At 42.5% G+C, this 25,770-nt stretch overlaps 1 protein-coding gene across 2 annotated transcripts in view; it reads right to left on the bottom strand.

The window, feature by feature from the left end:
* Positions 1 to 8,673: 8,673 nt before the first annotated feature.
* The window catches only part of Ppp2r5e (protein phosphatase 2 regulatory subunit B'epsilon), a 141,698-nt gene continuing 124,601 nt past the window's right edge, over positions 8,674 to 25,770 (bottom strand). For both annotated transcript variants that reach the window (XM_075948748.1, XM_075948747.1), the window contains exons 6-14: positions 25,421 to 25,551; positions 25,203 to 25,262; positions 24,126 to 24,234; positions 22,434 to 22,487; positions 22,273 to 22,323; positions 20,160 to 20,279; positions 18,085 to 18,212; positions 15,667 to 15,768; positions 8,674 to 10,084 (exon numbers count right to left, since the gene is read on the bottom strand). In XM_075948748.1, coding sequence (XP_075804863.1) covers positions 9,985 to 10,084; positions 15,667 to 15,768; positions 18,085 to 18,212; positions 20,160 to 20,279; positions 22,273 to 22,323; positions 22,434 to 22,487; positions 24,126 to 24,234; positions 25,203 to 25,262; positions 25,421 to 25,551 — 855 coding nt within the window. In that variant the 3' untranslated portion in view covers positions 8,674 to 9,984. The remainder of the gene's footprint in view (positions 10,085 to 15,666; positions 15,769 to 18,084; positions 18,213 to 20,159; positions 20,280 to 22,272; positions 22,324 to 22,433; positions 22,488 to 24,125; positions 24,235 to 25,202; positions 25,263 to 25,420; positions 25,552 to 25,770) is intronic.

Here is a 25,770-nt window from a genome sequence, read left to right as displayed (position 1 = left end):
ATCAAAGTCACTCTGATGTTTAATCCTCCAAACACGATGCTTTGAGCGCACTGAGAGCTTAGGATATCTGCTCTGAGCTCTTTCTTCATGATGTGAACACTGCCCACCAATGTACTTTGATGAGACTCTTTTTCATTTTGATGAGCACCCAGTAGATAACCTCAAACTGGTTTTGTGGCTGGAGATGTAGCTCAGTTCATGGAGTGCTTGTCTAACACGACTAGAGTCCTAGGTCCCATCCTCAAGACCACATAAACTATAAGGATGATACACAGCCCCTAGGATCATAATTTCAGTGTTATCCACAGCTACTAAGTGAGTTCGAAGCCAGCCTGGGATACATGAGACTGTCTCAGAAACAAACAAATAATCATCCTGTAAATTGGCAGATTGTCGTGTGCTGTTTAAGCCTGTCTCTTCTAAAGCCCCTGTCCTGGGTCAGGCTGGTACCTGGGCTGATAGCTAGCGGTGTTAAAAAACATTGCATCCTTGCAAACAGCTAGAAGGTCAATCATTTCCAACAGACTCCAACACTTATGCAATATTTATCCCATTGCAGAAGTGTCTGCAGGAGGAACATGAAGCCAGAAGTTCAAGTTCATTCTTGGAAAGAAAGCTCAAACAGGAACACCCCTGGCTGCCTCTATTCCCCTAGTTTGATGATGTCACCTTTGTCTGTTCTCTCCCTGAGGCTACCCCAGTTGTCTCTGTTGAGCACTCAAGAACCTGCTTTGATGAAGCCTTGCTGTCTGCTTATTCTTTTTTTTTTTTTTTTTTTTTTTTTTGGTTTTTCGAGACAGGGTTTCTCTGTGGCTTTGGAGCCTGTCCTGGAACTAGCTCTGTAGACCAGGCTGGTCTCGAACTCGTTCTTTCTCTGCTTCTTAGTACTTACGCTTTGACTTTTGCTTGCTATAGACTCAATAAACTCATTCAAAGCTGAAAGTACAGTTAGCCTAGATCATTCTCCAGATCATACTGAACAATCCAGGAATTGGAAACACCCTTCAAAATAAGGTATAGCTGCAAGCTCATCAGGGAGTACACTGTTTTTCTTTCTTTTTTTTAAAAAAAGAAGGCTTACATTGAGGGATTTTCTAACCAACCAAGCAACAACCAGCAATGCCAGCTGTAAATAATAAGACTCTCAGAGTGGAAGCGACCGAGGAATGTGGAGCATGGGAGCCAAAGGAGCAAGCATGAAGAGGATGATGAGCTCTGCTCCAAGACTCTGACTCCCACACAGTCCATCGGCATGCTTCTTTTTGAGTTATTAAGCCCACTTGTTTGTTACAGATACCATGGCACCTGGGAATGGGAAAACTAGAGGCAGGAAAGCGGCCTGGTGGTTGCTATGGCTGGAGCTACCAGAGGGGTCCGTTAAGAAGGGCAGCCTGCCCACCATTCTGCTTTACAGAAAAAGTTTCAGTTAATAGATGTATTAGGAACCAGAGAAACAGAAAAACACTTTTGGAACTTCCAACTAAAAAAATATAAACAAAGCAGGGTGGTGACACATGCCTTTAATCCCAGCGCTAGGGAGGCAGAGGCAGGCGGATGTCAGTGAGTTTGAGGTCAGCCTAATATACAAATCAAGTTCCAGGCCAGCCAGAACTGTTACACAGAGAAACCCTGTCTTGAAAAACAAAATAACAACAACAAAAATGAACAAAACTTAAGTAGAAATGGGTAGTTTTAAGCTGGGGGTGCAGCCTGGTGGTAGAACGCTTACCTAGCACACGTAAGGATCTAGGTTCAACCTCTAAGAAATAAAGAGGAGGAGGAGATTAACATAATCTGGGAAGTATTTTCCCTAGGTCGAGACTACAGCTCAGTGGTAGAGTGCTTACCTAGCACACATAAGGCCTTAAGTTCCATTCTGAGTGTCTGTGCATACACACACAGCATCCCAAGCATTTGGTAACCATAAAAGGAAACATGAGAATTTACAGTCAACTTTAACTAAATGATGGCTAACATCACCAGTCACCCCACGGTGGCAGGAGTACCCCCTGATCATGCAGGTCACCTCTGAAAGCATTCCCCAAACATCATACAATTCAGTCTAGTCAGGGGGAGTCTCAAAACCACCCAATGCAAGACACTTTCTAAAAAGCTACTGGCTAGCAATGCTCCATAGTGGGACTCTCCTAGGTTTGAAGAAACTAAGCAAACAATTGAAGCCTAGGCTGGCTTCTGGAAGAAAAAAAAAAGAAAAAAGGACATCAAAGGCAAGGACTACTGGAGCAGGGACAGGCGCCACAGGACGGGGTCTAAGAATAATGTCCAACAGTGGTAGAAGACGACGCCATAGAAGGCCGGGTGAGAAGGACCTGGGAACACAAATGGGAGGCACTAGAGGGAACTGAACTCTGTTAAGTGAAACACCACTAGAAAACCCATGTTTCTGGCCAGAAGAACCCAGAAGCAATACTCACAGGCCCGGAAACCGAGGTGTAGCCCAGAAAGAGCGAGTAGAAAGAAAGGGTATGAATCTTGGGTGTCAGCCAGCTAGACTCTAAGGCTAAGCCACAACGCCTACATGCACTGAACGCCAGGGAAGGTGAAGGACGTGAACTGGGGTTGGCACTATTGTCTCGGAACTGGCAGTCTCAAATCTGCCAGGTTAATTATCTGCTTGGGAAAAAAAAACAGACATTCTTTAGAGGAATATATACAAATCCAGAGTTATCATCATTTAATATTTAATGTTCGAGGTAACTATGAAAAACCCCCAGATTGTACGATACAAAGAACCAGGAATAAGTGACCAATTTTCAAGGAAAAAAAATTAAATAAGAGCCGGAGACCAATCAGATGTTGACTTTTTTTGTTTTTAGAGGCAGGGTTTCCTCTGTGTAGCTTTTGGAGGTTGTCCTGGGACTTGCTCTATAGCCCAGGCTGGCCTCGAATTCAGATATCCGCCTGCTTCTGCCTCCTAAGTGCTGGGATTAAAGGCATGCGCACCACTGCTGCCAGGCTCAGATGTGGACATTTTAAAATGACAATTTTATGACAGTTATAATTATGCATAGCAATGTTTAGGAAAATGCGAATGAATTGATAGGCGATCTCAACTGAGAGGAATTCTAAAACAAACAGAAATTCTAAAGTAAAATCAGTTTATAAAAGAAGGAAGTTACCATGAGGCCTTAAAAGTGAGGAGAGATGCTAGGAGCCAGTAAACTCAAAAATTGAACAGCTGAGGTTATCTACTTAAAAGAACTTTTAAAAAAAACATTTTTTCCCCATGAGCAGCCTGCCCGTTAAGACTATAATAAACACACACAGAAGTAGCAGGTTTTCGATGCAGAGAAAGTGGAGCCTTGCAGTTGCTGGTAGGAACAGGAATTCGTCTAGCTGTTGTGGGAAAGCTTGACAGTTCCCCCAAACATTAAACAGCGGGGCTGGGAAGCCAGCTCAGAGAATGAAGGCACTTGCCGCATGCCAGGTGATCTGAGTTTGATCCCAACAACCTACCAGGTCAAAGGAGAGAACCCACTTGCCTAGATTGTCCTCCGACTTCCACAAGTATGCCCCTATTCCAACACAATAAATAATGTTAAACAACAATCTGACCCTACCAATGTAGCCAGAATATTCAAAGCCAGATGTTCAAACAAACGTCCACAATAGTGTTGCTCATGACAGCACCAAGGTAGATACACTCTAAATGTTCACAACCTATAAAAAAAAACAAGTATGCTACCATCACATGAAAGATTAGTCAGCCATGAATGATCTTCCAAGTATTATGCTAATATTAGGAGCGATAGCTCAGTGGTTATGAGCACTAATTGTTCTTCCGGAAGATCTGGACTTGATTGCCAGTACGTACATCACACAGTGCCTCACAACCACCTGCAGCTCCAGCTCTAGGAGGTCCATCCCAAACTGCTGGCCTCTGTCAACACCGGGCACATGTATGGTACATGGGCATGCTTTACACATAAGAAAATTTAAGTATTATGCTAAGTGAAAAGGCCATACCCGGAAGGTCACACCTTGCATGATTCTGCTCTGCTTACATGAACTGTGCAGAGCAGAGCGCGGAGACGGTGTGCAGCCCGGCCATCAGGGAGAAGGGCACCAAGGGACTGCTGTATCTTCTACGTTTCTGGACTGTATCTTGTCTGCCTGTGCAGCTGCCACAGTATTCCAGACACTAATTTATAAAGAAAATAAACTTCTAGCAGTTGCAGAGGAATTTCTCACGATTCTGCAGGCTGGAAGGTGCTGCCATTCAGGGATGACCTTCTTGCTGTGTCCGCTCAAGGTAGAAGAGCAGGGAGTCAGAGAAAGGCCAGGCCAGGCCGGGGCTTGCTCGTTCACAATCAGTGCACTCTGCCACAACACTGCTAAAATGACTACAAGCTCGGGGTGGAAAAACAAGGATCTGGTTTCCCACTTAACAACCTACACACAAGGAAATAATCCAAAGTGAGCTGTGGACCTAAATGGAGGCGTGGAGATTAAAAAGCTCTGAAGAGAACCTATTTTGGGGGGAGGGGAATTGAGATAGAAAATGAGAAACAAAGGTTATTCTTTGGATTTTAAGGAAACTTCCTTTTGCCTCGCTATGGTGGCAATGTGTATCTTTTCCCCGGCACTCAGGAAGCAGAGGCAGACAGATCTCTGGAGTTCAGGGCCAGCCTGATCTACATAACTTTTAGACCACCCAGTGCTACATAATAAGATCCTATATTAAACAAAACAAAAACCCTTCCTTTTCAAGAATGTGGACTCTGTAATGACCATGTATCATAGTCATAAAAAAAATAAAAATTTAACTTCCCTTTGCTGTCCTCACTTGAGACCCTCAGGACACCCAGCTTACACAAAGGAAGTGGGAATTAGACTGTATATCGCTTTGCCTCCATTCTGACAAGAATTTATAGAGGAGACAATATTATACAAAGAACTAAACATTACATTGAAATTGTCTCTTAAATCTTCAGATGCTACAAATGTTGCACCTCAAAACACAAACTGGAACCAAAGGACTTCCGGTTTCTTTAACTCATGTTAACTATGAAACACCATGGTTCCACGATTCCAAATATGACACAATCTAATGAGCTAGAAGAGCAAACCCCACAGAATGCAAATGCTCTGCACAGAAAGGGCCCCACGGCGGCGGCAAGTTTAGAAGGCATACAAATCACTTCCCACTCTGAGCAGGCTGTGCGATTGCTGGCCCAGCAGGACATGATGAAAGGGATGCTGGGGCCAGGCCTCAAAGGATGGGCAGCTTCCTCTTCCAGCTGCCCTATGGAGGTCAAGGAGAACTCCTGCGAGGAGGAAATGGAACGTCATGTTGAACTCCAGGGCAAGGCCAGCATAAAGTGGGCCAGTTCTGCTCAAGTATTTCCTCCGCCGCCCTCCCCTCCCCTTGAGATATCCCAGTGACACTGGAGGATCAGGTGGGATATTCCCACCAATCTTGTCCCACGCTGCACACTGGAGAACAGATTAAAGGAACACTGTTACAGTAATAGCCACTGGGCCACTCCCCAATGTCCTACATGCCTAGACATAAACTTTCTCAAAACTGAAGCTTGATAGCACCCACACACACACCTCAAAACTCAGTTAAGCACATTAGTACAGGGGCAACACAAAAGCAAGCCAGCCAGGCTCCTGCACCCTTCGCTGCTTATTTACTGGGGACACCCACAGTGCAGTCTCTCCACGGCCATGGAGGGCAAGATCACATTGCTTAGTCTGTTAACATTCACAGAGAGTAAATCATTTTCAAAGATAAACACTTAATTCCAACGTATGAGCCTCCACTTACAGTCTGCCTTTTGAAAAGGAAGAAGTACGGCTCAACGGGACTGAAAGCGTTTTGGAGCATTTTTAACTTTGCAGAGGATCAAAAGTCTTCATTGTCTGGTTGAACCAGTTTATAATTTTCTTATGCAATTTTTCATATTCATGGTTCAGTTTTCACACCTAGGCATGAACAGATGCTGTTTAAAAAAATAAGAATAACACACTTGCTCACATTTAAGTTCAAAACCAATCAAGAACCGCAGCCTCCTAGCAGGGAAAATGAATGTCTGCTGCCCTCTCCTGCTACAACAATGAACTGAGAAATAACCAGGGGAGGCTGGAGCCGAGTGAAATCCTCAAGCCAAAGGGAATGGTCATGTCATTCTCACGGGGACTCCGATCAAAAACCAGACAACAACCAGAAAATGGATTGGTAATATTTATATTTGAAAGTCCCCCATTGATACATGAGGTTTAGATTACAACTTATTTACAGTAAGTAATTTAAAAAAAAAAAGAAGAATGGACTGATAAAGAAAATAGAGGAGATGGGGAAGAGAGGAAAGGAGCAAAGGAAACCTGTAATCACAGACATCATAATATGGGGGTTCGTTTCCAGGAGAGACTACGGCTGCTATCGCGCACAAGAAGCAGCACAGATTAACATTCCGCTAAACTCAAGGTCTGCTCGGCTTCCTCTTGAGATGCACAATCCTTTCAGGTTCTCAAAATTAAACGTGGAGGAATATAAAAGGCATTGCTGATATACTTATTACAAAAGTCCTTTATGGCTCATCCCTAACTCTGCTCCGAAGCAGCTGAGCCGGAATACAAAAATAAAGCTATTCCTGTGCAAACACAACGCCACAGACCACACCTGCCGCCACCTTTCTGTGACAGGCGACCATCGCTTTGTGATAGCATCAAAGGAGAGAAGCTCCTCATTTCCTGGGCCAGATCGATGCAACCAATTAAAAGGGAAAACAAAGCACGAAAAGAAAACTTGGTAATGCTGACAGCAGCCTCCCATCCTCCCCACTGCCCATCCCCCATGATCCCCCCCATGCCCACAAAGACATAAAACAGCTTTTAAAGCTATAAGTATACTTTATTTCCCTTTCCATAATGTGACTGAGCCTAGGGCTGTGTGTTCGGCATAGCAGGTGCGATTCCAAGCACTCTCTAGGTCTGTCTGCACCCTGGACTGCCGCAGCGGGCACGTATAGGAGGTACAGAATCACATGACTCTGCTACCTAGGCAAAGAGCCCAGGGAGGAGGAGCTTGCTCTGCTCCTGCACATCCAGTCACATTCAGGGGATTATTTATTTCTTTATTTTTTATTTTATTAAAAAAAACAGTCAATGTCAGGAAGAACAAAATGTAATGGAAATTGCAAAGGACAATGAGGGAGGACCACAGGGACATGAGCGCAATGAGGAGCGTACGCTTGGTCCAGAGGAGACGATCACTTCACCCACACAGCGTGGCAGCCTGCGGCCTGCGGCCTCGGCATCATTCTATCACAACATTTAAAATTAAATTTTCATTTTTTTTTTCCCAAGGACACTCTAAGTCTTATCCCTGAAACCAATATGGTAGGGATAAGGTTGGAGTGGTCACCACTCACTAACTACAATATTTGCTATTGAAAAAATATATTTATATATAGTTCTGGAAACTATGAAGCAAACAAAATAGAACACAGAGCTGAGTTTGTCATAGTTAACTCACGAAAGCGACAGCAGGATTGCCCAGGGAAGGTCAGACAAGGGGCTGCTGCAAACGCAGCAAGTGTGTCCTTAAATATGTCACATAGTGCAACAATCAGGTCACCTGGGCTCGCTTCTCGTTACCACACACAACATGACAGGGGTCATATTGTCACTTTCGGTTAAAAAGAAAGAGGAGTGTTTTTACTCAGAAGTTGCCCTGTGAGTTTAGACAGCTCTAATCACAAATCTTTAAATAGTCTAAAGCTTAGCTTTATTCTTCTCAGCTGGGAATGATCAACAGACAAAACTGACAGACAGGGTGCCGGCACTGTCCGCCCTCAGCGCAGAGGACAAGGACGTGGTGCAGAGAGGGGTCCTGACCTCGCCCGTCTCAAATGAGCATATTTCATCCCGAGGGGCACAGGTCATGGCAAGCAGAGTTTATACTATCAAAGATACGTGTAATGAAAATCTAAAGTAACGGCTAAAATAGAAAAGCTAAAAGAAGAGATGGGCTACGGTTTAGCATCAATGTGTGAACCTGCACCTCTGCTCCAGTACGTTTCTAACACGGGACCCTCCTTAATGCTCTTTAAAACCCTCGTCATTCCTCAGAACCATCTTGTACTTGGAGGTCTCACACCTTAAAAAACAACAACAACAAAACACTGTGTTTCCTTTTGAGAATCAACAAAGGCATTAAAAAAAAAAAAACCCAAAGGTACCTAGATGAAAATATCACCCATCATTAGTTTACTTTGATTAGTGAGAAAGGTCAATCAATGGCTTTTCCCCTCCTTTTCCTTGCAAACAACGAAGCAGCATATTCTACTTTACATTTAAAAGGAAGGAAATATACAAGCCCAATCTAGACGATATTTCTACGAGAGCAACAACAGTTCATGTGTTCATGTTAGCTACGATCACAACTCAACATATGAACACAGAATCAGCTCTACGTCATGAACACGGCTGGACATGATGGTTCAGGGTTATGGGCTCGCTGCTGCCGTCTCGAATGAGCAAGAGCTTCCCAGGAAACAAATCCCCCAACACTTATTTGTCAATATACAGCAATGCAACCACATGGGGCAAGTATATACTGCACACCAGTACATCAGCAATTTGCCTATCAAGCAAGATTCTTCCTTTAATACAGAACAGAGAGCCAATAAGATACACCTAGAGTATAGCCCTAGTTTTGTGTTTATTTCTTAAACAATTTGGTCACGATGCACCTTTGATATAAAAGTATTTTTTAAACTTTATTATTAATACTCAGGACATTAGGAATTTCCAGATTTTTTTCAGTAGCATTTGTAGAACCACTTTTGGTAACAAATACAGTAGTTAGGAATATGCATCCATATCAGAATGCATAATGTTGATCCTGAATCCTTTCTGGCTAAAAACAGGGCTGGCGCTGTGATGAGCTATTGAACGAGAATCTACAAAAAACACTGGAACATGTTTTGTTTCTCCCAGAGGCTGCATCCTCTTTTGCTGAAATACTTTATAAGTACATATTAGAAAGTAAGGCAACAACTCCAAACAGTTCGTGCTGTTTGCTCCACTCGGTTCCCAATTGGATGCGCAGTCCTGGTGCTCAACGTCATGGTTATATGCTTAGTGTTCTGTCTTTCTCACTTCATAGGGTCGGAAAGGACGTTTCTCTGACATGTCTAAATTGTCTCTGGTCTGGGTGCACCATGACGACTCCAGCTAGTGCTGCAGGGGCTGGAGCCTGCGCGCCCTGCTGCCCGTTTTCAAAGGATTCAAGACATTGATTTGGACTCACCATATCTGATACACAGCCCAACATTCCCTTTGCTACTATGCTTATCACCCCCTCTCTTGTTACTCCTGATATGAAAACTAAAGGAGTACTGGCAACACCTGGGCACTGGGAAGATGCTCACCCAGCAGACAAATTTCACCAGCGACCTCTGTAATTCATTGCCCCATTCCACGTGGACATTTGACTCATGAAGGTGTGCAAAAGGAAAGGATGTCAAATTACAGTCAAGCTGTCCAGAGGAGGGTGTTATACAAACTTATAAAGAATGACAATCTTTTCTTCTTTTACTATAAATACATTTAACAGCTTAGCAGAAAGACAAGCTAAATTTAAGATTGTTCACATTTGAAAATTGTATCATACTCTCTGCTAGTGATAAATAAGGAACTCCTGATAATGGAATTTTAACATAGCAATTTCACCAACAGATCTCTGAAGACCTTTTGTTTTTTCTTTTTTTTAAGAGGGTTAGAACAATGATTATGTTTGCAAAGTTCTGAGAAGTCCATCTACTGTCCAAACTTTGGATTGAAGTCCTTATGTTTCCTTTACTTAGAGACAGGTATATACAGTGCTGCTGTAATAATGAGACAAATGTGAAATCTACTGTAAAGTTGCACAATACAGAAAACTGTTGCTCCATCCTTCTACTACATAAGCGTGTGACCCCATGGGTTAGTGATGTCGCAGTCAGATCGCTGTTAAGTTGGAATTATCCCGTCGCGCCTAAGACCTCTCTTTAACTCCAGATCCTCCAATTTTTTCCACAATTCTTCACGCTCCTTTTCTTTCTTTTTCTCACTGGAGGAAGAAACAGAAACAGTGTCAACAACTGTGACAGGGTTTGGTGAGACTGCCCACTAGAAATAGCCTTTCCCTCACAGAGGCCCTAGAGGCTCTGAAGCGCCTGGCAGCAAGCTTCTTGGGATTTCCTTTTGGGGTTCTCCCTCATGTGGGGTCTATGCTGACACTCTCACTGACACAGAAATAGTACAGAGTAGAAAACAAGACTTTTAAGGTTTACATTAACATCCATTTATCTGCAGATACAGTATAAATTATAATACAGTGCACAATTACTGAGAAAACTAGAGAAGGCTTCTAGTATCGTATATCTTAAAACCAAAGTGTTTGATGGCTTCTAAATGCTCAGAGCCTTGTTAGAACCCAACCTTCTATTTGTTTCCAAATAAATACTCAAAAGAGATGCTGGAAATAACACTGACAGAAAAGGGACAAGATCAAGAAAATACATTTTCTCCTTCATTTGTGTCCAGTTTTCCCATACAATACATACTGAAACTGGTTATTTCTGAAAACATATGATCAAAGTATATTTATATTTTATGATATAATGTATTAATGATCTACATGAAACTTTGTGGATACTGGTATTATGGTGTATTAAAATTTTAAGTGAACAAGCCTTCAAACTTGGTTAAATACCAATTTACCAGTGATTTCCAGAACTTCAGACTACATTGTTTGGCAAAGTTTACCACAATTGGATAAGCCAAAATAGGTTCAGCAATTGAATTTTGCCAAAGACATTTGGAAATTTCAGTGTTATTTTTAAACAAATGCTTTAATATCAATCAAGTAGGAAGTACATAATCAAAGAACATAAAACTATAAACACATTCACACTTATTTAAAATTTTTCATCACATGAATTCACATCTACTAACCTAATTCAGTTCATTGCTAGCTTACTGCAATAAACTGGTAAAAAGTAGACCAAGATAACACAGTGAAGTCACAAATTCAAACCATTCCTAAGCACGGGAGCTCTGCTGCCTCAGACTCAAGCAACTGGTCCTTGCATATCCCACTTCAGCAACAGCATATTCTTTATTCAGAGAAATTAATATGGATAATGTGAATTTTGCATGGAATTCCAATGTTAAACACTATTTCAGCAATCACTAATACTTAGCAAAGTTATATTAAATTCTCTAACAATAGAAAATCAGGCTGGAGAGATGGCTCAGTGGTTAAGAGCACTGGCTATTCCAGCGAACCCAGGTTTAGTTCTCAACATCCACATGGCAGCTCACAACCATCTATAACTCCAGTTCCAGGGAAACTGAACATCCTCTTCTGTCCATCTCCCTTGTAGATATGCGGCACACACACAAACACATGTGTGCCCTTTATGTGCATGGATATACACAGAAAAAATAAACTTTTAAGCAGAAAACCAATAAAAATTAAGTTTCATTCTCCTTGAACTAAAGAACAAAACAAAGCGAAACAAAAGTTCTAAGAAAACTACGCAATTTGACATTCCCATTGCAATTGCAGGGATGTTGAATCATATACCATAATCACTTCTTCACTTAATAATTAATATTCTGGCAATTTAGACCTTGTTTACTATGATTTCTATTTTAACTGCAATCTGCACAGTGTGAACTTCAGCAGGCATAACTGTCTTTAAACTTAAGTAGTAATTTGAACTAGAACAACTTCATTCAAGGGCATAAGGGACATTAGAAAAGTATCCAATCATCATGGATTTTTTTTTTACTTTTAAATTAAGTTGAGATTTATTCAGAAAAATATTTTAGGTACTAGAAAGAGGGATTTGCAGCTATGAGCCGAGGGTTGCTCTTCCAAAGGACCAAGCTCAGTTCCCAGTACCTACATGGTGGTGGCTCATGAATGTCTGTAACTCCAGTTCTAGGGGCCCCAAAGTCCTCTTCTGGGCTCTGCAGGCACCAGACAAACATGTATAGCACATACATACATGCAAGCAAAATATTCATGCACAGAAAAAATAAAAACAAATATTTTAGAAAATTTTAACATGTGATCCCACACTCATACAGCTGAGGCAGGAGGATTACTTGAAAGTTCAAGGCTAGCCTAAGCTACAGAGAGAACATATACCTCTTCCCAAAAGGCAAAAAGCTCAACTAGTATTTTAATAAAGAGTAAGACAGAAGGAGATGAAGGCTGAAGAGGGTTAAACTCTAGAGTGAGTCGGTCTCTAGAAAGGGAAGTTGCTGGCTTCCAGACTCTAGACTCTCAGTTGTAAGTAAGCGGCTGGGCAATTATCACTTGTTTGACAGTACAATCTGAAGATAATATTAGTCTAAACAAATGGTCTCAGAGAACGCTGGTTTAAGTACACAGACATAAATTTTATATAAGGTTTAATGCCTCTGACTTCTTTGTCTGGCAGAGGCAGAGAGGAAACAAGGGTTTGGGAACTTCCACCAACTGAAATCAGCTCATCCTGTGGCAGCTCACACTGCCCTAAACTGCAGCTGGCATCATGACATCATCATCTTCTCCTATGGAAGCTGCTCTCTCAGTTCAACGGCCCTACAGTGTGCAATGTGATTTGTCCTGTGTGTCCTTTCTTTCTCCAGATGAGTGGACGCTGAGCAGCCATACTACTTTCATACTGACAACTCAGGTTAAACTTAGTCTCAGCTTAGGGACATTCCCACCATCCCCAAAAAAGAAATCATGCTGCCCACTTCTTCCTCCAGACCCTGGCACCCAGGTCTCATGTGTCTATGGATTTTCTTTTACTGCCCTTTCATATAAATGCAACTATATACTGGAAAAAAATCTAGATACTTCTCTTTTTTTGTTGTCACATGTAGCCCAGGCTGCCCCGTATTTCTGCTCCTCTGGCTTCCAGTTGCTGGAAGCATCCAATCCCAGATGCTGGGATTAGAGATGTGGACCACATCTGGTTCCCAAAAGTCTAAATATCTCTGATGCATTGAGTGCCAAGCCTTATTTTTCCCAGTTTTTCTGTCGGTGGGAATTTTAAGACTTCAGCATCCTGAAAAGCTCGGAATCTTGTCAAATTCTCCTCCCATTTCATTTCACATAGCACTAGTGTTGGCACCCATATGCAACAGTGTCAAAAGCTTACTCCACCCACCATTCTGATTTGTAATGCTTAAAAAATCTGCTGGGAACTGAAAGCATCAACTTGCTGCCACCGACAAGTAAAACCTCCTATTTCGCTTCCACCACAGCCTCAGACCCCATGCTCAGTTACTGATTAACAGTGACTCACTGATGTGGAGAAGCCAATACTTGTATCGGCTCACAACAGCCTTTTGCACATTGGCAAAGTATCATTCTTGTTTTAAAAAATTAATAAACAAATAAATAAAATCAACTTTCATTAAGGAAGTTCATTTACTATCAACCGCCTTAGCCTTCTATCGGGTCAACCTCACAGTTGTCTATTCCTAGTCCCTTAGTGAATTCCATCTATTTTCAAGTGATTGAACTATTTAGCTTAGATAATAAAAGATCACAAAACAACTTCATTGAGGAAATTCGTTAAAGATGGATCAATTAATTTGCAATAAGGCTGTGTGTGTGTGTGAGCGTACTGAGTCAAGCACACCCTATCACTTACTTACACTGAAGCTCCTCCAATATTCTTACTAAGATTTCACCCAGACTTACTCCCTGTTTACTACAATAATAATAAGGATTATAGGGTCTCTGTTGCCCTAACAGGCAAGTGTTATGCACTGTGAACTGTTTAATGGTTCACCATGGTATTCTAATGTGCCCTTAATTCCCCTCCCCACTTTTAAAGTGTCTAGATATTTTTTGCCTGCACATATGTCTATACATTGTGTGTATGCCTAATCCTAAAGGAGGCCAAAAGAGCAGGTTAAATCCTTTGAAACTGAAGTTTGAACTTTTGGGAGTTGTTATGGATACTATACTTGAACCTGGGTCCTCTGGAAGAGCAGTAAATCCTCTTACAGATGAGCCATCTTTCCAGTCCCCCTTAGGTATTTTAAAAAAATAACTTTTCTACGATTTTAGCTTAACTGTCGAGCATGGAGGGTCATTATAAACTTAATAATTTTTAACAACTGGTAATACAGAATTGACATTAATCTCAATGTTGTAATTAAAAACAATACTATAATTAAAACCATATTCTGTGATTAAACAGTTTCCCATAAACCATATCCGGTAACTTAAAAACGGTCTCTGCCTTGGTCCTCTGTTCTCAAACCTTTCTATCCATTGCCCTTTTCCTTGGTAAAACCCAGTAACACATTCTAAATAAGGAAAGCAAAGAGGCAAAACAATAGCAGGAAACATCCTTCCATGAGGTCCAGTAAAATCCCAAGTGGAACATCCCCACATGCCCACTTTGGGAGTCTTAAAGACCTACAAAGCTGGCATTCACCTTCCTGTGATCAGAGTCTAGTCAAAGAACCAACCACAAAGAGCTCTGTGTTCCCCTAACCTCTTCGTTACATCTGTGGCGGTTTGGATAGGAATGGCCTACAGGCTCATAGATTTGAATGCTTGATCACCAGGAAGTGGCACTATTAAGAGGTGTGGCCTTGTTGGAGGAAGTGTGTCACTGAGGGGTGGCTCTGAGGTTTCAAATGTTCAAACCAGGCCTTGTGTGTGTCTGACTGCTGCCTGGGATCTAGATGGAAAACTCCCAGCTACCTCTCCAGAACCACGTCTACCTGTGTGTTACAAAGCTTCCTGCCATGATGATAATGGAGTAAACTTCTGAAACGAAAGCAATTCACAGCAACCGAAACCCTAACTAAAAAAGCATTCTTTAGCAAGTTGAACATACTATACTTATAACAAAACTTGAGCCAGGCATGGAGGTGCACACCTTTATTTCCAGCACTTGGGAGTCAGAGACAGGCAGATCTCTGAGTTTTAAGCCAGCCTGGTCTGCAAAGTGTGTTCTGAGATAACCAGTGCTACACAGAAAAACCGTGCCTTGAAAAATAATAAATAATTTTAATCATATTTAACATTTAATATATTATTATATAGTATATCATTTATTTTAATATAACAAAAATTCAATGGGAGAATCAAGAAAGACTTTTTTGCTCCATTCTATTCTTAATTACTTCACGATTTGCTAATACAAGACCAATAAAGTTTGTATTCTTTTCTTTTAGGTTGTAATGCATTTGTTGGTTTCCAGATTAGACCGTAAGTTCTGGACAAATAGTGCCCAGTCTCTCCTGTGGTGGAGTAAAGTATGCTAGCCCAATTCTAGTTTGGGTGAGTTAGCAAACAGTCAGCCCAGAGAACTGACTAGAACCCAGTGGTTCCCTGAAGTGGGCCTGAAAGTCCAGTTATGTGCCAGTTTCTGAACTTTGTAGTACAACAGAGACAAGGGGAGAGAAGCAGGTCCACCACCACCACACCATCACGGACTGTCTACTGGGCAGCGCACTGATGAGGACACGGCTAGTGTGCACGCAGCCTCGCACGCAGGGGTGGAATGTGTAAGGACCAGGCTGCTGTTTTGGATCTGAGGGCAACTAGGCAACTTCAGCAAAGAGCTCAGAAAGGACTCTGGAGCCTTATGCACAGCAGACAAAAGAGCTTTAAAAAGTTACCGCTGACGATCTGACTTGTATGTGGCTGTCAGCTCATCAAACATAGTGCTGTTCATTTCCATGAAGGCCTTCAACACGTTGTACACCAGCGCCACAATAGCCCTGTGAGGCAGAGAAGAGAATATATTGTTAGTCTTCCACAGTGGGGCGCTGAACAGAAAAGCAGGACATTTCTGGCAGGCATGAGTCAGCTTCTCCTCTATTATATATACATAAAATACTTGAAGTTTTTCTTTAACAAGTTCATACACTTATAAGATGCATTCTGATCATCTTAACCCTCCAACCCTCTCCTCTCTGCCAACCTTATTACCCCCACTGCTCCCTACAAATCCATTTCCCACACTCATGTAGCACTGGTTAGCCTAAGTCTCATTATGTACCTAAGGATGATTCTGAACTCCTGATACTCCTGTCTCCGCCTACCTAGTGCTGAGACTATGGGCATGTTCACCACATCTGGTTTCCTAGCCCACATCTGGAGCTGAATTCTTTACTGTTCACAATCTTCCTGAGGGATGGCAGAGTTAAAACCCAAAGTTACCCTTCCAAATTATTAAAACATGTTTGTATGGCCAATGCATAATAAAATGCCAGTATAAAAATAAAGCTGCTTTACTGCTTTAGAGGTTGGGAACATAGCTTAGGCAGGTGTGTGCGCGCGTAGTCACACACACACGCTGATGGTGTACACCTGTAATCTCAGTACTTGGGGGGACAGAAGTAAGAGCATTGAGAGTTCGAGGTCACTGCAGCTATATACAGAGATTATCTTAAAATAAAGAAACAACAAAGACGGACAGACCAACCATTTATACCTTATAAACAAGAACAGGTGGTTAAAAATGACTTTCAAAGTAATAATATACATCAAGTCAGAAACTGCTCCTAAACCGCGTGTTCAAAGACAGGCGGTAAAGCCCCTACAAGCTGCTGTTGTGGGGTTACATTCATCTGTCCCTTCCTGCTTAGCTCTTCTGTTGACCCATTACCCCTGCTGAAAGCTGCCAAGCTGGTGCAGGATGCTCTTGGCTATGGAGCACTACACAGCTAAGAGGCCAAGCTGTTCAACTATTCTTATCAGGCAGAATGCACTCTAGATACAGACCACGTGAGAACTGTGCTGTGACAGACTTGAGTGCTTCAGACTCGGCAAAAAGAATGGTGTCTCCCATTTCAAAACTATACAAGGTTGCTTCCATTTTGCAACAACCCCCCCCAATCTTACTAAGAAGACAGCTCTAAAAAAATGAGGCCACATGTTAGTAAGAAGTCTGGTGTATGCTGCGGCTTCTGCTTGGTGCCCAGAAGAAGGAAAACTACATTAAAGCTCAAGAATGGTCTTCTTCCCAAGGACAGCCCTGGAGAAGCACTGGAAACTGGACAGTAACTGACAGGCACTACCTATAGCTCTCTCCAGACCACAGGAGAATTCTGTATGACGGTGTTAAACAGCTCTTCTTCAGAGTTCTATTAATATAGAACAAGCTAGAAAACTAAAAGAAAACATTATTTTATAACTATGCAAAAATTTAAAAGACAGATATGATAAACTGAACTGCACTTACTAATCCTGCAATGCCACATAACTTTATTGCATAGACAGACATGCAAACGTATCTTGCTATACAATATTTTAACTCTTCTAGGGCTAAATTCAACTTGTCCTACACTATAAAATTTTGTCTCCCCCACCATCCAATAACCTAGCTAGCTGTTAGGAAATGGATATTCCCATAAAATGTAGATCTCTTCAGACCATCTCCTTACATTCCCTCAGCATTTCTTGACAGGTCCTTGCAGAAAGCTCATGTAGGCCTTGCTCCCTTTTCTAGTACTGCACACTCATGCCTTTGCCCTCTGGAGCCTACAGACCTCGGAACGTGACAGACACCTTTTTAAAACGTGACTTTTTACAGGGATCCCTGTCACCACCATCTCCATCAGGATTCCAAATGAAGTCAAGCACTGCCACACTGCAGCACTCTAGAGGTTGAGGCAGGGGGGTCATGAATTTGAGGTTCAGGCCAGTACAGTAAGATCCGCCTTAGAAAAATGACCAAGTTTAATTTGAGGCCTGCCAGCCAATGTGGAACCTTTGGAGCTCTAGCACAATCCCCAAATATATCTGGGGCCTTCACACAGGCCAGAAAGCCTCTCAAGTAAACAGGTATTTTAACCAAATAGCACTTCTTTACAGAAATATTTGTTTGCTCTTCAGTCTCCCAACCAGCAAATTTTCAGGAAGGATTTTTATCTTGTCACGTGGGCGCCTTTAGCAATGGGCACAGCATCTGGTGCACAGCGAGCTGCAGGACATTTTACTAAGAAAAAGAGGAGGAGGAGGAAGGAAGAGAAGAGCAAAAGGGGGGGCAGGAGGAGAGGGAGGGGAAGGATGGAAGGAAACTGAACACGTACGGATTCCAATGCTCTTTTGAAATCCTATACAGACTGGAGAACATGATGGGAAGGATGACGTTGGAGTTTTCTTCTATCAAACTCATGATGTATTCATTATTCCAATAATAGAGTGCCCTTTCTGCCACCTTTGAGGAAAGAAAAGGACAAATTATAATCCTTTCAAATAAAAGTATTTTAAAAGGCTATTTTTAAATCATTCAATCAAAGGTATAATTAAATATTAATAACTCTTTACATTTCGTGAAGATTTATGATCTCTCAGGAAGTCGCCAGGCGGTTCACCAGCTTGGGAAGGAAAAGTTTTCCCTACCTGTTAATCATCCTCTCCTCCAAGTCTACACATCCCACCTATTCCCTCGCTCTTCCCTGTACAGTTCCCACGCATCCTTACTCTGCACACACACCCTCGCCCAGCTCAGCTTTCAGAACTCCTTGTCTGGCTTAGGTCTAGTTCACTTTGAGTCTTAAATGTCCCCACAGGCCTGTTTTGTTTTGTTTTAAATCCATTAGTAATTTTTATTTTATGTGCATTGGTGATTTGCCTACCCGTATGTCTGTGTAAGGGTGCTGGATCCCCTGGGACTAAAGTCACAGACAGTTGTGAGCTGCCATGTGGGTGCTGGGAATTGAACCTGAGTCCTCTGGAAGACCAGCCAGTGCTCTTAACCCCGGAGTCATCTCTCCAGTCCCCAGGCTCATGGCTTCAGGCTTTGTGGTGCAGCTTGTGGTGCTGCTTGGAAAGCTGTGGCCTTCTATGGTGGTGTCTGCCTGGAGAAGCGGGTCATTTGCTCATTGTCTTGGATCCCTCTTTTCTGTCCTCCATGCTGCCATGCTCTAACTTGATCTGTGGGCTGAGCTACTCACCTTGGACTTGAACTCAAATGGCTTTATTTATGTAAATTTAGAAATTATGTTTTGGACAGATTGCAAAATCTCTACACACTGTCCTAAACCTTTTTCTAGTGCATCCAGACCGACGCTTCACAGAATGGTGCTCCAGCTACTTTTCCTGTTTGGTCTCTTAGTGGTATAAGCACTAGCTTAATATACTACTAACATGTCTTTAGATTTAAAAACAGTAAGAGCCAGGGCCTCTATCTGGCCTTCAAATGAGAAGTGTGCTTTTGCGCTGTTGGACAGTATTTTCAAATGGTGGGCAGCACGGTGAGTCTGCTGGATTTGCAGGGTGGACATTTAGCGAGGCAGCCACCAGGTAGAAGTAAGCACTGCATTCAACTTTAGTCCCTTTCTCTCCTAAGCAGTTTCCACAGCCCAGCAGCCTCCTTGAAAGCACACATCAAGGTGCGCCTTCCCTGTGTTCTCCTCAAACAGCCACAAGGAGGCAGAGCAGGCCATGGAAAGTCATGGGCTTTATTTAGCCTTTTTAGCAAGAGGCCACATTTCAAATTAAAATTCAACCACACTTCCTTGTTAGTTTGGAACCTTGAGCAAGGCATGAAGGGTCTTACCAAAACAGTGGGAGAGACGACATAGGGTAACATTCAGCTTCTCTCCTCCTAAGCATTACAAATACTCCTCACACACTGGCAAAACCCTAGCGGCTCACTTCATTTAATTTACCCAAGTTAGGACATTTTACTGCTCTAGGCTTTGTGTTCCCATCATGCCTTCTTGCAGGGTATTATGGGAATTGAAGTTAAGAAATAGAGCCTCTTAGGGACAGGTGTTCAGGTCGGGTGACTATTTGTTAACAGTACAGTCAGCCTGTGAGAAAATCCCAAATGAAGACAAAGTAGCTGAGTCGCTAAGACGGTATTTGTACCGACTGCCTCTTGCAGAAGACCCAAATTCAGTTCCCCACACCCTCACTAGGCAGCTCACAAAAACCTATAACTCCAGCTCCAGGGAGATCTAAGACATCTCTGGCCTCTGTGAACACTGCGTTCATGTATACATACCCACATACACATAATCCCCCCCATAAATGAATAAGCAAATAAATAAATGTAGCTAGTGCCCATGGTGGCTTTATTTTTCAACACAAACGAAGTTTCTCCAAACTGGTTCACATGGCACACACCATTCTGACTCATGTTCTGTTTACTACTAACCTGAAAATGGGGGCTAGAAACACACTTGGCAATTTGTTTAAACAAAGGTTCTTGGATTTTAACAAACTGTGATGGTTCAATCACATCCAAGATTTCTTCCAGCTCCCCAAGGAACATGACCTATACACAGAAGCAAAAAAACATATATATATAAATCCATCACTAAAAACTCCACATGATCAATTTTACTTACAATTTTAAGAAAAACTCACACAAAAAGTCAAGAAAGGGAAGGCGGGTGGGTGGGTGGGAGGGAGGGAGGGAGGGAGGGAGGGAGGAAGGAAGGAAGGAAGGAAGGAAGGAAGGAAGGAAGGAAGGAAGGAAGGAAGGCGAACCAGATATTATTCTATTCATTTTGGCCCAGGAGGATAGCTCAGCAGGTAAGAGGCTTGCTATGAAAGCATGAAAAGCTGAGTTCATGTTCCCGGTCCCCACATAAAAAGACAAGTGGGTTATATGCCTACAACCCCAATACTACAGGGCGCTGAGACAGAAGGATCTCCAGGGTTTGCTGGCTGCAGCTCAGCTCCAAATTCTACGGCGAGTCACTGTCTCAAGAGTCCTTTTCTGGCCTCCACGTGCAAACCCCACCCCTACCCCATACACACAAAGACCACACTGAGCAAGGGTATTCTGTTAAAGTAAATTACTGATAGCACCAAGAATCTTAACTACATGGAGGCTCCGGGACCCCAGGCAAACTGGCCTCTCCCCCTTCAGGCCTTTGGGACTCTGCCCACTGCTAACAACCAACCAACACTCCATCTGACCCCACGTTTTAAAAATAATGGCTAACCCTCCTGGACTTATGTGCATTGGTCCCCATCACCACAGGACAGTCACTTGACAAGAAGCTCTCATTCTGCTATGCTCTCCAAGCCTGAGACAAACAGCAAACTCATTCATGTTAAAGTACCACGTGAACCACATCAGCACACACTGACCCGTTTTCTATGCTGATATGCACACATATGTACATACTCTCTCCCTCTCCTCCTCCTCTCTCTCTAGAGCACAGTGAATCTCATGGCCTGGGGCTGTATGCACAAGAAAGCTTGAAGATCACACAATGGAGTGAGACAAATAGATTTAGACATTTGTATAAATAGAATGGAAACATAACAAATAAATGCCAGTTACCTATTTATTCATGAAAAATAACACTGGGAAAAGCAACTAGGCGATTAAAGTATTAAGAAGGATGCTTCTATCCTATCTCAAGGTACAGGTGCAGTGATGAAGAGATTCTCTTTACTTCATGCTGTCAAGAAATGGGGTAACCTCCTGAAGCTCTAGAGCAGGGCTAGGACCACAGCTGATGTGAGGGAGAGGCTCTTTCCATCTACTGTGTCCTTTGTCATGTCCATGTCTTGGAACAGAAAGCTAACAGGTGGCCTCTGTTTCTAGGCCAGAGGAGAAGGCTTCAGACAGGTGTAGAGATGGTCAGGCTCCCTTCAAGGTGTTACTTGGGGACTCACTCCTCCTTACATGCCTGTTTAGGTGACTGTATGGTCCTTCATTCCCAGGCATGACAAGTTCAACGTCTGCTATATATTATGATACTGTACCCAGGAACCCCTGAGCACTAGAGTAGCCTTCCAGGCTACGCAAAGTCACTATAAATGTGCTATCGATCAAGCTAAATAACTGGATACACAATGGGGCGTGGCCAGGGGTTACAGTAACTAGAAGTTCGTGGTTTAGAGTTCGGGAAGCAGGTTCTGGTTTGTTGGCACATTCTTACTCAGTGTGCTTAGGTATGCTACTTAACATCTACTTACATGCTACTTTTACATCTAGTAAAAATGAGAACACCAGTCTGCCTTCCTGACCCAGCCACAGAAGAAGCAAGATTCTGCCTCGCCGAATCAGATACTAAGCCACGTGACTAACACAGACAAGAATAATGGGCTAATATAAGTTATAAGAGTCAATAAAAAGCCTGAGCTAATGGGCCAATCAGTTCATAACTTAAAAAAAAAATGAGAACACTGACTGCCACTGACCTACAAAGCTGCTTTAGATGAGGCATATGTTTGTGCATGCTTAGCCCCACTGAGCACTAGGCAAAGACTTCCTTCAGTATTGGCATTCTCTGATGTTAAATACTTACCTCTTTTTGACTGCATGTTTTAGGCCAAAATTTCATTAAACCCCTAATAACCTATAAAGGAAAAGGAGAAAAAACAAGAGACATTTAATGTTTCACATCATTTTAATAAAAATGTTTTTTCTTAAGTTTTTTAACATTATGGAAAGATATAAATAGCTTACTGGTTCTGTAAGTGAAGGATCTTTCTCCAGAAACTGTACTATACAATACGCCAGCTGGGCGAGAAAAAAGAGAAAGGACAGCATGTTAAATCCCACACTGCAAAAGCTGAGTGCTCACGGCACAACACATCTCAAAAGCCCCAGGATCTGGTTTTAATGATACAATCATTTCATTTAAACTCTCAGGAAAAATAAGGCTTTTAAATTTTATTCATTTAGAATTGGAATCCAGCTATGTTGCACAGGCTGGTCCTGAACTCCTGAGTAAATGATTCTCCTGCCCCAGCTTCCTGAGTAGCAGGGACTATAGCTAAAAGCTGTGTTTCAAGTCAATGACAGAGCAACAAGACTCCAGAGGAATTTTTTTCTTAAAAGAGGTCTAAGATTTCTGAGGCTGATGGAAAGTGGCTGACACAGTGCACTCTGAGAGGATCTCATTTACAGCCAGACAGTTGACATCTCAGGTTATGGGATTTAGTTTCTACGGGGAAGCAAGTGTTTTTCTAAAAACCTAGGCAACTGCCTACACGGGACCTGAAAACACAGCTTCCCAAAAGGGCCACAGGATATACTTTGCCATAGTCAGAATCTGGGGAGTGCTCCAGTCTCAACAGGAATGTTTTCAAATAATCACAAAATGTTATATCCTACAGCACAGACTAAAGAGATGTTTTCTAGAGGGCTCGGAAACATTCCTGAACTGGAGACCTACCCTTTTAAAACACCAGCATTTTGATGGTGTGCTAAATCTGGAACATATGCATGAATTTTTTCTTCAAAATACAGAGTTCCACATTTAAGAAGGAACACTACTTAGAAAAATGTGTTACATTTTAATGCAAACTCAAAAGAGAAAGGAGCCAGAGGCTTTAGGACTAAAATTAAAACTATCACTAGATCAATTATGTCTTCCCGTGGCACGCTTACCATGCACTGCAGTGTTCAGAACAGGGTTATGGAGAATGTGACAGAGGCTGATTGCCATCGCTACTCCTTTTATGGACGTATCTGATCTTCTCTGAGACAACTAACTATTGCCAACACTAGCCTCAGTCTTATAAGTGTTGGGATCACAAGGTGATTTTCAAAGTAATGAAGGATTTATAAAAGGAAGATGGGAAACTACTGAGAGGTCTGCCTACTTGTGCAAGTGTCTACTGTGTGTACAAAATGAGAAGAGGGAAAGCAGACGAGGGCAAAGGGCGCGGGGACCAGTACTGGAGCACATCCAATTCACCGGGAAGGCCCACAGTGGCCACACTCACTCCACTCATTACCTTCTTACACTCTACATTCACATCCATGCTGCTATGGGCAGTCTTTGCAGCAGCTAACATTGGGGACACAGAAGTCAGCTATGAAATAAGACGGAACAAAGGCCATTCCTACCTTTAAAATAGTTCCAAGATTCTACTGTGTGTAAAAAATAAAATGCACGCTTTATCATTTTCCCCGGGAAGCGTTTTTAACCATTTTTAACCTTTAGCACACTTTTTCTTTAAAAAAAAAAAATTAAATAAAAAAAAAAAGGAAAAGGAAAACCAATATCCTAAGAAACACTAAGTCCACAAACTTGATTTTATTTCAAAGGCGGGCTGAAGGATTGCGTGTTCACAGCCAGCCTTAGCTACAAAGGAAGACTTTGTCTCAAAAATAAAAAATAAAAATAAAGGTTTTACTATAAGGTCCTACCTGGGCATGGAAGAGAGATAAACTCCTGACAGTGTGTAGAGGGATCAACACTTTGACCAGGAACTGTTTGTGCTCGGCCTTAAGTGGTAAAGCGAAGCCATTGATAATACTAGAAAAAAGAAAAAGCAGGTTAGCAATGTCGTCCCACATACTGAACCCAGACAAACTATTGCTATGAGCTGGCTACCCCTCAGTTTTTATTTGTCCAAAAAACATAGCCAACCCCTCCCACCACTGACAGTCAAGACTTTTTAGTTACTTCAACTAAAGATAATTTACTAAGTAGGAATTTTAAAAAGAAAGTGAATCTGATTATGAATATCCAACAGAGCAAGCTGTGCTTTCAAAAACGGGCAGACAGTACCTCAAAATTTCCTATCAAACCCATGTTTTGACTTCCCTCTGTTCCTCTGTCTAGCACCCACCCTGATAACTTGTTCTTCAAACACAGGCCTTCTGCCTCCAGAGAGCACTACCTCACCTGCCTGATATCTTTAAATCCCCTTCCCTTCTCTAGACACCATTTCTCTTCATCCCTGAAGCCTCTGCCCAGCTTGGGAGGTCACTGAGAGGAAGCAGGGAGAACACACCCCCGTTTCTCCTCTTAGGAGGAAAGACTAGGCCATCACTATCCAGCTCTGTCAGCTCTGAACCTCACACCACAGCTGCCTCGCTCCTCCTCTGAGGCCAGGAGCTGCCTAGAACTCCATACCTGGGCACACAATCTTTCAATTCATTATAAATCTGCTTTCAACAGTTGTGAGAAAGGACAGGTAACCCACAAGCTAAGACTAGCGAATGAGAACCTTTGCTGTCACTGGCCTGACAGCCAATCAGACACGCTGTCTCTGAGTAAGCTGTGAGCTCCTTCTCATTGTGGGGTAGTTAACAATATCTAATTGTGGAACAAAGGAGCAAAGGTGAGTCTTTGAGTCACCTGGGAAACAGGCTAAGCACAAATGAGAGAGACACAAGGTTCTTGGAGCAAGAGATCCAAGTCAGCACTCCATTCTGCCACCTGAACATGACCTGCAGAATGAGAGTCACTCAAATCCGCAACTCACAGCAAATGCTTACCTTCCTAATATTTCCAGCAGTTCAGCTACACCGTTGAAGTGTTCTGTTTCATAAACAAACCTGAGAAGAGAAAGAAGAAAGGAGAAGGAAAGGAAGGGAGGGAGGAATAGGCAGGGGAGCAAGAAGGAAGTTAGCACATTTCCTTCAACTATTGGAGGTTTACTTAACATTTGTAAAAACATCAGTTTTGCTCTCCTGCTTGCCCATCATCCACTCACCTTAGAAAAATATTGTTAATTTGTTTTCGGATAAATGCTCTAAGCCCGAGAAACTTGCCATAAATCCTGTGCAAGACTGTTTTTAAATAGTCCCGTTCTCGGGGGTCTTCACTGTCAAATAGCTCCAAAAGCTGTTGTAAATGAAGGTAGAATAAAAAGCTGTCAGAGACAGTTTTGGTAAATGACTTAGAAATTCTATCGTTCATTATTTATAATCCCTCTGTCCCCTTCTTCCCTGGCACAGCAGTCGTCTTTGGGAAGCCAGCTGAGTCAAAGCTGTACAGCCAGGGAGGAGATGTACGCAACAGCAGCTGGAACAGGAACAGCCAAAGCAGTGCTCACAGCATCGA

This window comes from Microtus pennsylvanicus, chromosome 14 (genome assembly GCF_037038515.1).
Source record: "Microtus pennsylvanicus isolate mMicPen1 chromosome 14, mMicPen1.hap1, whole genome shotgun sequence".
In the NCBI taxonomy this organism is placed as follows: Eukaryota; Metazoa; Chordata; class Mammalia; order Rodentia; family Cricetidae; genus Microtus; species Microtus pennsylvanicus.
This window is presented reverse-complemented; position numbering and strand designations above follow the sequence as displayed.